Source organism: Thamnophis sirtalis, unplaced genomic scaffold (assembly GCF_051295495.1).
Source record: "Thamnophis sirtalis isolate CommonGarterSnake01/CBP01778 unplaced genomic scaffold, rThaSir2_p1.2 scaffold_5, whole genome shotgun sequence".
NCBI classification, from domain to species: Eukaryota; Metazoa; Chordata; class Lepidosauria; order Squamata; family Natricidae; genus Thamnophis; species Thamnophis sirtalis.
In genome coordinates this window covers 110,666,975-110,680,474 of record NW_028261385.1, presented here as the reverse complement: position 1 = coordinate 110,680,474, position 13,500 = coordinate 110,666,975, and the positions used below count along the sequence as shown (strand labels likewise).

General features: G+C 43.7%; 2 protein-coding genes across 2 annotated transcripts in view; one reads left to right on the top strand and one right to left on the bottom strand.

The window, feature by feature from the left end:
* The window catches only part of LOC106555180 (uncharacterized), a 41,711-nt gene extending 32,152 nt beyond the window's left edge, over window positions 1-9,559 (bottom strand). The window contains exons 1-2 of the mRNA XM_014073957.2: window positions 9,277-9,559; window positions 1,826-1,882 (exon numbers count right to left, since the gene is read on the bottom strand). Of these exons, the coding sequence (XP_013929432.2) occupies window positions 1,826-1,882; window positions 9,277-9,441 (222 nt within the window). The 5' untranslated portion in view covers window positions 9,442-9,559. The remainder of the gene's footprint in view (window positions 1-1,825; window positions 1,883-9,276) is intronic.
* A 940-nt stretch (window positions 9,560-10,499) lies between these two features.
* Window positions 10,500-13,500, top strand: part of CHD1L (chromodomain helicase DNA binding protein 1 like) — a 49,751-nt gene continuing 46,750 nt past the window's right edge. Inside the window, exons 1-4 of the mRNA XM_087716544.1 lie at window positions 10,500-10,673; window positions 11,667-11,779; window positions 11,891-11,994; window positions 12,652-12,766. Of these exons, the coding sequence (XP_087572670.1) occupies window positions 10,577-10,673; window positions 11,667-11,779; window positions 11,891-11,994; window positions 12,652-12,766 (429 nt within the window). The 5' untranslated portion in view covers window positions 10,500-10,576. The remainder of the gene's footprint in view (window positions 10,674-11,666; window positions 11,780-11,890; window positions 11,995-12,651; window positions 12,767-13,500) is intronic.

Sequence of the window (13,500 nt, the reverse complement as noted above, 5' to 3'; positions counted from 1 at the left end):
TTTCCCCCATTCTCAAAAGAATGTGGCTTCAAATCAGTTACAACACATACAGATAGGAAACAGGTACAGTAATTGTTGTATGCTGCACAGAGACATTTTCGATGAGGCAGCCACATAAATTTGATCAATAAATAAAATAAACTTTTATTTTACTAAAAATAGGGCTTGTACTATATACATAACTTCTTGAGGAATTATTTCATAGAGTTTAAATCATGCCTGTTTCTTCCTTAGCCAGTGAAGAGAAATCTGGCATTCCTAACTGGAGTCTAATGTGTTGCATAGAGGATGTTACAAAAATGATGAAATCCATCTGAACTCAGTAGTGTGACATAGAAGCAATAATCCAAACAAAACAAAGTGAATAAAAAAACAAAAAGCATCCAAAAAGTGCAGCTTTGGTTATATAAAAATAACAGATTCCAGAATAGGCAGGAAGTTGGCCAGTAGCTGAACATCCCATCAAACGGTACCTAGCCCAACAACAATGAATGAGGATATAGCTGAAGTAGAGAGTACTGAAACATTATAAAAGAAAGGGCCAGATAACGACTTGGTTGGAAGACATTTTAGGGGTCACAGTCCATCTTCTTCTCTCCCCTCATGTTTCTGATGGAACTTGGTAAGTATTTGATTCAACAAAATGGATAACTAAGACTTCTTTGTTGTGTGTCACTACCCAAGATCCCAGAAGAGTTTGAGGGCAAAAATGAAACGGAAGCTTCCTTTCCTTTAAAACTCAGTTATAAACCTTGAAATGTTTAGATAAAAATAAATTTATCAAGGAATCTTTTTGGTTAGAGAGACTGTTTTCATAACTCAACTTTTATGACCTAACAGATCAGAAATATCATTTCAAAAGATGAAAGAAAATTGTTCACTAGTCATCAACCAACATGATATGACACAGTATCATTACTGTGCAATGACTTGGTTATTGACTCACCTAGTTTTCAAAGGATGCAGGCAGAGGTGAAAGATGTTGGTTTGACAAAGACTTACAGAATGTCATTACAATAAACATTAAATAGGAGGATAAGGATACACAACTTGACTCTTCACTCTATTTAACTCTTTTGGAGGTTGGAAAATTGTCATTAATTATCTGCCATTTGTTCATGTAACCGGTGTTGTTGTATTCTCATGAAGCATCATAATTATTCACACAGAATGCCATAGCCTGTCACAGAGAATTGCATCAAATAATGCCTTCATTTTTACAGAGGGATCAGAGATTATCTGAGGTTATTTCTCAGATATGGATACATTGGTCCACTCTTGAAAAGCTTCATTTAAAACCTGCTTATTCTGCAGCTATTTGATTCTCTCAGCTCAAACAATCAGCAACTTTTTGAAACAGGTATTTTGCATACAATTTACAGATTATACGGTACAATCTGATTGGAAAATAAGGTTAAGTTGTTCCTGTTAACTTTTTACTAACTGGTATTACTTTACTTTTTGGATCAAGTGGACAAACTGGAAATTTATGTCCAAACCACCTGGAAACCACCAAGTTGCCTAGTCTTACGTTTGATAATCCTCACTGAAAATCAAGAGATATGCTATAGATATAGAAGTAGTTTGAAGAGTACAACTTTTAACCATATTGATCTTGGGATTCTATGCTATAAAAGACATATACAAAAAGAGAAGGCCAGAGAACACAAGGCCGACCCAGAAAAAGATGGAGAGACATCAAAGATACACAACAATAACATCAAATAACAATGGTTGAGGCCACTAGAACTTTGCATTTCCCTCAGCATCTGAAGCAGTAAAAGAGGAAGTAAAGAAGGAGGAGGAGGAAAGGCTGGATACTTACTGTATTGGCCAAGTGCACGCAAAGCCGTAGAGGAAAGCCAGATAGTCTAGGGGACCACTAGAAATAGAGAAAACACATACTGGTTTACAGAAGTATTGTCACCATAAAGCCATTAGCTGTTGTTTTTTAAAAAAAATCAAATTAATACTGCTGCCCCTCCAAAATAATTACCACAGCATGATTGTAATTTCAAAAATATCTATATCTAATCTAAATCTTAAATACAATTTAGTTCAGTTAAAAATAATTTGGCAAACTAGACATTACATTTTTTCAGCTCTGTGTATATTTTTAAATAAATCCTTATATATTCATGTTTCTTAAATACATTCCTACCAATTTAACCTGTCTTATATATAAAATAATATATTCCCTCTCTGTAAGATATCTCCATATATCTAAAAAATATGATAATGACAGGCTAAGAGGGAGTTAGGAGTATACAGGGGAATTTGCTGGAAATTCTTTTAGATGAAATAATTATATCTACATGTAGGGGAAAAGTCATTCATTTCTTCAGGGATAAAGAAATCTCCTTTGATGTCTTTTATATAATTTTGTTATCACAAATTGTGGTAATTGTTATTTTTCCAGATTTGGTCTGAAAGCTTACTATTATGAATCTTCTTCCCCTCTGATTTGTTTTTTCTGGAGTCTATGGTAAACTCTTCATATATATTATTACTCCACCACCACCATTTTTTTGGTTAGAGGCCATCTTTTTACCAAGATCTTTACTTTCCAACAGATTTAGAATGTCATTTTAAGGTGTGTATTTTGAAGACATACATTATGTATTAAATATTAGCTGACAAGTTTGATCTAAGTAGACATTAAGTTAATTTATACAGACTTACTAGCTTTTTAATGCGACAGCACGGGGTAAAGTACCATCAATACGCAGATGATACTCAACTGTATCTTTCTGCCCCGTGCCAGCTCAGTGTAATGGCAGACGTGATGTGCCGATGCCTGGAGGCTGTTGGGATCTGGATGGGGGTGAACAAACTTGTGCTCAATCCTGATAAGACTGAGTAGCTTTGGATGCTGCCCCCGAAGGACATCTTAGACAGTCCATCCTTAACCCTGGAGGGGTGAAAATTTGCCCCCCTCAGAGAGGGTCCGCAATTTGGGGGTCCTCCTGGATTTGCAGCTGAAACTGGAATATCATCTATCGGTTGTGACCAGGGGGGCCTTTGCCCAGGTTTGTTTGTTTGTTTGTTTGTTTGTTTGGTCTTGTATGCCGCCCACTCCCGGAGGACTCCGGGCGGCTTACAATAAACAAGGGAAGGGGATAAATAGACAAGACAACACTTTAAAAATATGCAACATTCACAGTTACTGTGGGGCTGGATATTTCACAAGCCCCCCGGCCTGCTGGAGCAGCCAGGACTTGGTGGGTTTGCGGAAGGCCGGGAGGGTAGTACGGGGCCGGATCTCCACGGGGAGATCATTCCAGAGGGCTGGAGCTGCAACTGAGAAGGCTCTCCCCCAGGGGGTCGCCAGCCAACATTGGCTGGCAGATGGAATCCGGAGGAGACCTAACCTGTGAGATCTGATCGGTCTAAGGGAGATAATCGGCAGGAGGCGGTCTCTCAGGTACCCAGGTCTGATGCCATGTAGGGCTTTATAGGTGACGACCAGCACCTTGAAGCGGGTCCGGAGACTAATGGGTAGCCAGTGCAGCTCACGGAGGATAGGTGTGACCTGGGTGTACCTAGGTGCACCCACAATCGCTTGCGCGGCTGCATTCTGGACTAACTGAAGTCTTCGAACACTCTTCAAGGGCAGCCACATGTAGAGCGCGTCACAGTAATCCAGTCTTGAGGTCACAAGGGTGTGAGTGACTGTCTGAAGGGCCTCCCGATCCAGGTAGGGTCGCAATTGGTGCACCAGGCGAACCTGGGCAAAGGTCCCCCTGGTCACAGCCGACAAATGGTGTTCTAAAGTCAGCTGGGGATCCAGGAGGACTCCCAAATTGCGGACCCTCTTTGAGGGGCGTATAATTTCACCCCCCAGCCTGAGAGATGGAATAATTGGCCAATCTTTGTGAGGGAACATCAGAAGCCACTCGGTCTTGTCTGGATTGAGTGCCAACTTGTTTGCTCCCATCCAGACCCTAACAGCCTCCAGGCACTGGCACATCACTTCTACTGCTTCGCTGAGTTGGCATGGGGCAGACAGATACAGCTGCGTATCGTCCGCATATTGGTGGTACTTAATCCCGTGCCGGCGTATGATCTCACCCAGCGGCTTCATGTAGATGTTGAATAGGATGGGGGACAGGACCGAACCCTGCGGCACCCCATAGTTGAGGGGCCTTGGGGTTGACCTCTGTCCTCCGACCAACACCGACTGCAACCTGTCCGAGAGGTAGGAGGAGAACCACCGAAGGATGGTGCCTCCCACTCCCACCTCCCGCAACCGTCGCAGAAGGATACCATGGTCGATGGTATCGAAAGCCGCTGAGAGGTCAAGGAGTACAAGGATAGAGGGGTGACCCCTATCCCTGGCTTACCAGAGATCATCGATCAGCGCGACCAAAGCAGTTTCAGTGCTATAACCAGGTCTGAAGCCAGACTGAAAGGAGTCAGATAATCGGTTTCATCCAAGGACCGTCGGAGTTGAGAGGCCACCACTTTCTCAACAACCTTCCCAACAAAGGAAGGTTGGAGACTGGAAGATAGTTGCTCAAAATGGCTGGGTCCAGAGATGGCTTCTTCAGGAGGGGTCTCACCACCGCATCCTTTAGGAGGAGCGGGAAAATTCCTTCCCGGAGAGAGGTGTTAACTATCGTCCGGATCCAGCCGCGTGTCACATCTCTGCTGGTCGAGACCAGCCAGGAGGGGCACGGGTCCAGTATACAAGTGTCCAGTATACAAGTGGAGGCACTCACCGCTCCCATGGCCTTGTCCACTTCCTCAGGAGAAGCAAGTTGAAACTCAATCCATAAAGTATGCTCAAGACCTTCCCCTGGTATCTCGGCTGGTACCGTGCAATTGGAGTCCAGCTCTGTCCGAATCCGAGCGACTTTATCCATTAAATACTGAACAAATTCCTCACCTCTACCTTGTAAAGGGTCATCCGCATCCCTCCCTTTCAAGAGGGAGCGGGTTATTCTAAACAAGGTGGCTGGGTGCGATTCAGCGGATGCAATAAGGGCGGCAAAATGCAAACATTTCACCGCCCGTATTGCCACGATATAGGCTCTGATAAAGGCTCTCATCAGTGCTTGGTCTGACTCAGATTTACTGGCCCTCCAGCGGCGCTCTAGGCGTCCCTTTTGGCGCTTCATCTCCCGGAGTTCCTCAGTAAACCAAGGGGCCCTCCTGGATCCGCTGCCTCGGAGAGGTCGCAAAGGCGCAATCCGGTTTAGAGCCCCACCACCGCTGTATTCCAGGCAGCGACTAAGGACTCCGCCAGATTGTGAACGATAGTGTCAGGTATTTCTCCAAGCGCCATCTGAAATCCCATAGGGTCCATCAGGCGCCTGGGGCGAAACCACCTAATCGGTTCCCCCTCCCTACAGTGGGGGATTGGTTTCCGAAAGTCAAGCCTCAGTAGGAAGTGATCAGACCATGACAAGGGCAAGGTCTTAATGCCCTTCAACTCTAGATCACATCTCCACTGCTCCGAGAGGAATACGAGGTCAAGCGTGTGACCCGCTGAATGAGTCGAACCCTGGATTACTTGGGTCAAGTCCATGGCTGTCATGGAAGCCATGAACTCCTGCGCCCCGTCAGAGCATTCACCAAGTGTAGGCAGGTTGAAATCCCTCAGAACCACAAGCCTGGGGAACTCTACCGCCAACTCGGCTACTGACTCGAGGAGCGAGGGGAGGGCTGTTGCAACGCTGTTGGGAGGTAAGTACATTAGCAACAAATCCACTTGACCTGCAAGGTCCAACTTCATCAGCAGGGACTCACACCTGACAAGCTCCGGAGCAGGGATCCTACGAGGAGCTAAAGACCTTCGGACGATGACCGCCACTCTCCCACCCCTTCTCTGGGGTCGAGGCTGATGAAGCACCTGAAATCCTTCTGGGCACATTTCAGTGAGGGGGACTCCTCCCTCCGGGCCCAGCCAGGTTTCAGTAATACATGCCAGGTCTGCCCCCTTGTCTAAAATTAGGTCTCGGACGAGGGGAGCTTTGTGAACCACAGACCTGGCATTTAGCAACAACAGCCTGAGACCAGGGCCCTGACAGTTCTCGCCATCTCGCCCTGGAGTGGAACTAGCAGGGCCAGAAGGAGGGATCTCTGTGACGTAGCGAACCCTCCTTCCCTGGTAATGGCTAGCCCTGAAGTTCCCGTCGTACCCGGCCTCTCCCCATAGTGACTGTAATGCTCCGGCCCACCCCCGCACCCGTAGACCCCATATCCCCTCCCGTGGCCTCCACTCCATCCAGCAGGCAATTTATGTCACTCATTCCGGGACGGGAGGTAGGCCTGGGCCCCCCACCACTTCTACAAAGCACTCAGTGGCGGGGGCACCAGGCTATGCTCTCAGTCCTCTCATACATGCAGAGCCATTCATACATGCATTCCCCACATAAATCAATTTAAAACACAGAAAATACAACAATAATGAAGTTAAAAAGTGGGTACAGACATCAACCAGACATACCATTCACACCACATTCCTAAAATTTGTGGAGCACTGCGCACGTGTAATTTAAGACAGTCAATGGTGCGGGGAGGAAAGGGAGAGCTGCTCCGTCCCTCTCCCTTCCTCAAAGTCCCAACAAAGGCACCCAAGGCCGGAGGTCCTAAGTTCATGTATGGGAAACAGGCTGCAGTCGTTGCCGGTATAACAAAGCTTTTTCATGTTCACCGCAGCCATGGTATTTCTTGAAAAGACAAAGTAGGAAAGAACATAGCGAAGGAGAAGTCTAGGGGGCTCCAACAGGGGCCAGGGATGGTAGTCACTGGGAGAGATGTTTAGCCAGTCTCTGAGTGCCCCGCTTATCTGGGATTTGAAGCCCCAGAAATAGGATGGACTAAGTGATGGCGCTGTCTGAGGTGGCAGGCTTGGGACAGCTTCGGGTGGCGATGGGCTTAATAGATGAAAATGAAAATACAGTGCAAAAGCCGCGTTTGAAAAGAGCCAGGTGTCAATTAATGAAAGGCCCCATAGTGGCAGCGGCTGAGTGCGGGAGAAGAGGCCAAGTCGAAGGGAAGAGGGAGGGGGGGCGTCCAAAAGAGCCGCAATGGCAGCAGATGAAACCAGCCACCCACACTCGTCCAGTATAGTCCCGGCCTGACCACCTTCTCCAGGGGGTGATGGACAGCCCGACACAGGCCCAAAAGCTCCTCACAGTTGGAAAATTTCCGTTGAAAATGCCGGAGACGGTGGGAACACTGAAAACATTGCCCAAAGGCGCCGCCATCAGCGCAACGCTGCCATCGCCGCCACCAGCCGGTACAGGAGCAAACAAGAGCCACAGCAACAGCAACAGCCTTTAGTGGAAGCCAACCGAGAATCTGCATCGAAGGGAGAGGCTGAGCCAAGGGGAAAGGGGGAGGGGGGAATGTCCAGACAAGCCGTAATGGCTGCAGGTGAAAGTAATCACCTCCTCTCACCCAGTAAAGTCCCCGACTGATCACCTTCTCCGTGGGGCGCTGGATAGCCCAAAGCAAATCCCGAGGCGCCTCACGATCGAAAAACTGCAGTTTCAGCTGCCTTTGAAACCGCCAAAGACTTTGGAAACGCTGAAGGCACTGTCCGGAGGCGCCGTCGTCAGCGCTAAGCCACCATCGCCGCCCCGACCAGCACAGAGACAGCCGAGAGCCACAGCGCCCAGTGGGAGCCACCCGAAAGTGGTGGGGTCCCACTGGAGCTTGCTCGTCAATAAAAACCTCTCCTCGCCTGGTTATTGGGTCTGCATCCATAGGTTTTTCAGGTTCTTTCTGTCTTCTGCAGTCAGAGCAACACGTTTGGCAGCCATTCTCGGCTTGCACATGCGCAAAAAGGTTCATCTGGTGCACCAATTGCGACCCTATTTGGATCGGGAGGCACTTCAAACGGTTACTTACGCCTTTGTCACCTCAAGGCTGGATTATTGCAACACGCTCTACATGGGGCTACCCTTGAAAAGCGTTCGGAGACTGCAGTTAGTCCAGAATGCGGCCGCGTGAGCAATATTGGGTACAATGAGGTACACCCATATTACACCTGTCCTCCGCGAGCTGCATTGGCTACCAATTGGTCTCCGGATGCAATTCAAGGTGTTGGTTATCACCTTTAAAGCCCTACATGACTTAGGGCCAGAGTACCTTCGAGACCGCCTACTGCCACATACCTCCCAGAGGCCAGTAAGATCCCACAGATTGGGCCACCTTGAGATGCCGTCAGCCAGACAGTGTCGGCTGGCGGACCCCCGGAGGAGAGTCTTCTCTGTGGCTGCTCCGACTCTTTGGAATCAGCTACCCCCAGAGATCCGGACCATACCCATACTCATGGCCTTCAGGAAAGCTGTAAAAACTTGGCTGTTCCGGCAGGCCTGGGGCTGTTGACCTCACTGTTGAGGTCCAGCCCCGATTAGAATGAATGTATGAGGTGTTGCTATTTTAAACCGTTTTCTTTTGTTATGTGTTCGTTATGTGTCTTTTTTTTCTCTCTTTTTTTTTGTAAGCCGCCCGGAGTCCTTCGGGATTGGGCGGCATATAAATGTGGTTAATTAAATTAAATTAATCTACTTTTTATCTTTGCTATTTCTTATAGAAAAGGACTCAAACACTCCATTATCATCCATGAAGTATACCACAAGCTTTATTAGTGATACTATCCAGTCAATCATGTCCAACTGTAGGCAATTCTATGGACCAGCTCTCTCCACATTTTCCAATTTTGTACAGCTTCTTTCAGTTGTGTTATGCTATGATAGCTTTGATGGTACATACCCATCATGTTTTTGGAGGGCTGACCCTTCCAAATATAACTGCCTTTTCCAATGAGTTTTCTTGCATAATAACATGGCTGAAATAAGTAATGTGCCATTGTGATTTTGGCTTCCAGAATTCCTGGGACAGCAAAGGGGCCCTCCTCACATGTTTTATTGCTCATGTTCAAAATGACCTACAGAAAAAATGCCCATTTATATCTGCTCTTTTTCTCCTGAAGACAAAATTTGTAAAAATGCACAAGCTTTCCTGAGATACTCAGGAAAACTTAAGTGTTTTCATAAAATGGGTTAATTGGAAGTTAACTACACTCTTCTGATTTTCTCCCACCCCAACTCTCCTATAATGTCTACAGCGAAAAGTACCAGCTTGTGTAAGTAGACTCCGCTGTCGTCGTTGTCAGCCATTCAGTCCTGTCCAACCCTCAGTCACTATACGGCTCAGCGCTCTCCATGCCCTTCACATGCAGATAATCCATGCTACCAGAAATAGCATGGATGATGCGAATATCGTCCTAAAACGTGCAATTGTCTTTACGACCTTACTCACCGCGTCCCTGGGAGGACTCCAAGATTTTTCGAAGCGGCCTGACCGCCGGCGGTGAAAAACCGTGCCAGCCGCACCAGTAACACGCCGCAAGAAACCTAAATAAAACAAAAAGAAAAGCGCGGCTCCCCAGGCGACCGTCGATAGTTGCCAGCTTTCGTCCTTCATGGCTCAGGTGGCCGTTGCCCCACGGAAAAGGAGAAGAAGAACAGCAGAAAGCAGAAGAGTACAAAATGCTTCTCTCCGTCTCCCAGATTTTTACTGGGTTGGAGGCGGAGCTTGATGAAAGCAGCTATTTTTTGACGTTTGTTTAGAGCAGTGTTTCTCAACCTTGGCTACTTGAAGATGTCTGGACTTCAACTCCCAGAATTTCCCAGCCAGCGAATGCTGGCTGGGGAATTCTGGGAGTTGAAGTCCAGACATCTTCAAGTTGCCAAGGTTGAGAAACACTGGTTTAGAGAATCGGAATGTGACGCTTCAGCTTGGTATTTTTCCGTAATTCCATCGGGCAACGTTCCTGAACAGAAGTATAGCCGCCTCCCCAACGCCTCGCTTTTGGTTAATCGCATGTTTGCGCCAGTGGGGGAGATCTCCACCGACACCACTCTGAAGCTACAAATTAGAAGCGATTTGTGTTAAGAGACCCTGGGAGATTTTAAAGGATATACACAATAGAAGTTATCTTTTTCGATTATTTTTACTAAAAATTTACAGCAACTTTAGGCGGGAATCGACCCTTGGGTAGGAAATCTGCTAGAGCAGTGTTTCCCAACCTTGGCAACTTGAAGATGTCCGGACTTCAACTCCCAGAATTCCCCAGCCAGCGAATGCTGGCTGGGGAATTCTGGGAGTTGAAGTCCGGATATCTTCAAGTTGCCAAGGTTGGGAAACACTGTGCTAGAGGACGCGTCGTTGCTCTTCGGGGAAAAACCCATAATCTTAATCATATTATATTGTTTCTACATAGGGTTAATTTTAAAATTATTATTCAATAACATTATACTGTATACAAATAGGCATACAGTCTGTCGACTGAGTCCAACAAGAAAACGCCACGCAGAGTAAAAACAATAACGCAGACAAAACATTGAAAGGCCCGTGTGAGCAGCGTCATTGCTCTATAGAATGATGCTGTTTCTAGAACACGCCCAGGTTCCCGCAATAGCCAATTGCGACGCAATGTTCTTTCTAACCAACCAATCCAGATAAGCCTGCCCATTGCTTTCTTCCCGGTAACTGTTTTGGAAACACATAATTGTCCGAAGGAAGAGGGATCGGAGCTGCCTGCTTTGTGGCCTCCGTGATGTCTTGCTTTTTTCAAACTGTTTCTAAAAAATGCACATCCAGAGAGGGAAGCGAAAGTATTATAGAGGAACAATTACGCCAATGGGGGTTGACGGGTAAGTTTCTAAAGATGAAATCCATAAATCAACTTACTTAGGCTCTATTGATAAACTAGTTTGTATTGGGGGCAGCCAGGGAATTGAATTAATTCAACTGGAGCATGTTTTATTTAAAACTACCAAATGCAAAAGATATAAAAAGTAAGCAATGGTAATTAAGTACTGTATATTAAAAACTAGTTTCAGCCATCCCATCACTTGATGGGATTAACCTACAAAATACTTTGGTTCATTGCCTGTTCAAAAAGCCAGGTGGATGCTAAAATATAAGTACCTTGTTAATTCAATATTACCGGTAAGTGGTTCAGATACTTCTGTAGTTTTCCAAATCAAGAATTTACATATTGCTTGTTCAGAGGAAAGAAGATATCTTCTTTAAAATCCCCTATCTTAAAAAATAACAAATATATTGTTAGACTGGCATTCCTATGGATTTAAAAAGTACTCTTGAATAGTTATGCTATTCCATAAATTACCTTGTTTGTCCTGCCTTCTTGTAAATTGTAGCTGCTCTCATAGCAATCCTATGAATACAGGAACCAATGTAACAGGTTATATGTGATGTAGTAAAACCATTTAATTTACCAGCTTTAGACTTGCTAGAATTAACTCCCATTGGATATGTTGGCTGAGAATTGTGAGAATAGTAGTGGTAACTTCTTAATGCTTGGGTAATTTGGGTAATTGTGAAATGTATTAAATATGCATTAAAAAGTAATATCTCCAAAAAGATAATTCTATGTTTACACATATCTTGAAATGCCAATTAAAATAAGGCACCAGGTTCGAGAAAACTGCTGCACTGTATTTTGCTCCCCTTCTAGAATGGCAGTGAAAATAGCTTGGTTGAAATAAGTTCTAAGAAAATGACGATAACTGCTTTTGTATAATCAAAGTTTAACGTCTAATTCTTTAGATTAATTGTATTTCAAAGAGCCATTTATGAAGTTAAGAGTTCCTATGCAATAGTTTCTCTTTCTTATTTTTTAGCTATTCATCTGTATCCCTATCAGATAGAAGGTGTAAACTGGATGATAAACTGCTATGAAACTGGGCATGGCTGTATTCTGGGTGATGAAATGGGACTGGGGAAGACTTGCCAGGTATTATTTTGTCTTTCTATATGAAATGTATGATTTCCTAATTGTCAAAAGAAAAATGAATGTTATTGTATGTAATAAATAAATCCAAAATATGTTTAAAATCTATTTCAGACTATTGGTCTGCTTGTTTTTTTGAGTGGGAAGCTTCAAAAGAAACCTTTTGTGATCATTTGCCCTCTCTCTGTGTTAAACAACTGGAGAGATGAATTAAAAAGGTAAACATTTTAAAAGTTTTTATATTTCTTGAAGCAAGTTTCTGGCAAGTTTCAAATATAATTAGTGTGCTGCCCAGTCAGTTTGGAGTTGAGCAGTGCCTAGATACAGAATTGGTAGCATTATTACAAACTATATGTTATGCCTGTTGATAATCAGAAATCTAGTTTCCAACTAATACATTTTATTAAAAAAAATTATGTAACTCATTTATCAGATGTATAGATGAAGTGTGTGAGTCTATGATGAAGTGAATATATGCTGAAGTGAGCTAAGCTTTTTAACATTTATTAGTTGGAAAAGGTGCTGCCCATACTTCCTCTGATTTTTTTTTTTTAAAATTGCTTATAAGAAGGAATATAGTAAAATTTGGATTGAGAAACATTATGCAAAATGAAGTGCAACTCATTTATTTTAAATGCAGTTATCTACAAATTTAGCCATAGCATTCTATTACCTATGTCTGTCTCTATGAGAGAATTATTTTCAGAAATTTGCTATGTTAGGAAAAGAGGTAGTTTGCACATAAAATGTCAGGTTTTGTCTCTGGCATCACAGAATAGATAGTGTTAGAATAAATGAACCAATGCAGTATGTACATTTATAATTCTAATTAGAAGAAAGATATTGATCAAGAGCTCTTTAAACATTTAAAAAAGGTTTTCTCCGAGCCTTTCCACTGTGATATATTCAGGAAGCAAAGAAGAAAGAGCTGAACTACAACAGGATTTGAAATCAAATCATGGTTTCCACATTTTGCTGACTACTTATGAGGTATATCATTTGTTTTAATTAATATTTTGTGTGTGTGTGTGTATATATATATATATAAAAAAAATCCCAGTAAGGGTATGGCTAGCTGATGAGAGCTAAATAGCTTGAAATAGATCTATACTAGTCTCCCTTTATTTATTTATCAGCACAAATACAACAAAATGTAACAAAAAGGCAACAGTAAAAATATTGGGTTTCTGCCTGGATGGTCTCTTGTGACGAGCCGAAGGACAGAGAATGGAAGTAGTGACCTTCCTCCCATATTTGGGCATACCGGGGGTTGTAAAAATAAAATCTAATATGTATGTATGTATGTATGTATGTATGTATGTATGTATGTATGTATGTATATATATGTTGTATTTGTGCTGATAAATAAATAAATAAAATACAACATCAGAGTGTATACAATATTGTATAAGGCAGGTATCTCTTTAATGACTTTTACACTCTGACGATGTTAACAGTTGCTAACAAAAGCTAAGTGATAAATATATTTTTAAAGTTCTGGAGATCACAATTGTTTCTTTCATAACTACACCTGGCACTTGCATTTTTAAGACAATTCGCTATATGTGTGTGTGTGTGTGTATGTATGTATGTATATGTACAGGATCTTATTTTCTTTTGACCCCCTAAATAAGCGCTTGGCCTTATTTTTGGGGAGGTCTTATTATTTTTGAGGAGCAGGAGACAGCGAGCGTGGTCACCTCATGGCTACTGTTGTATTACAA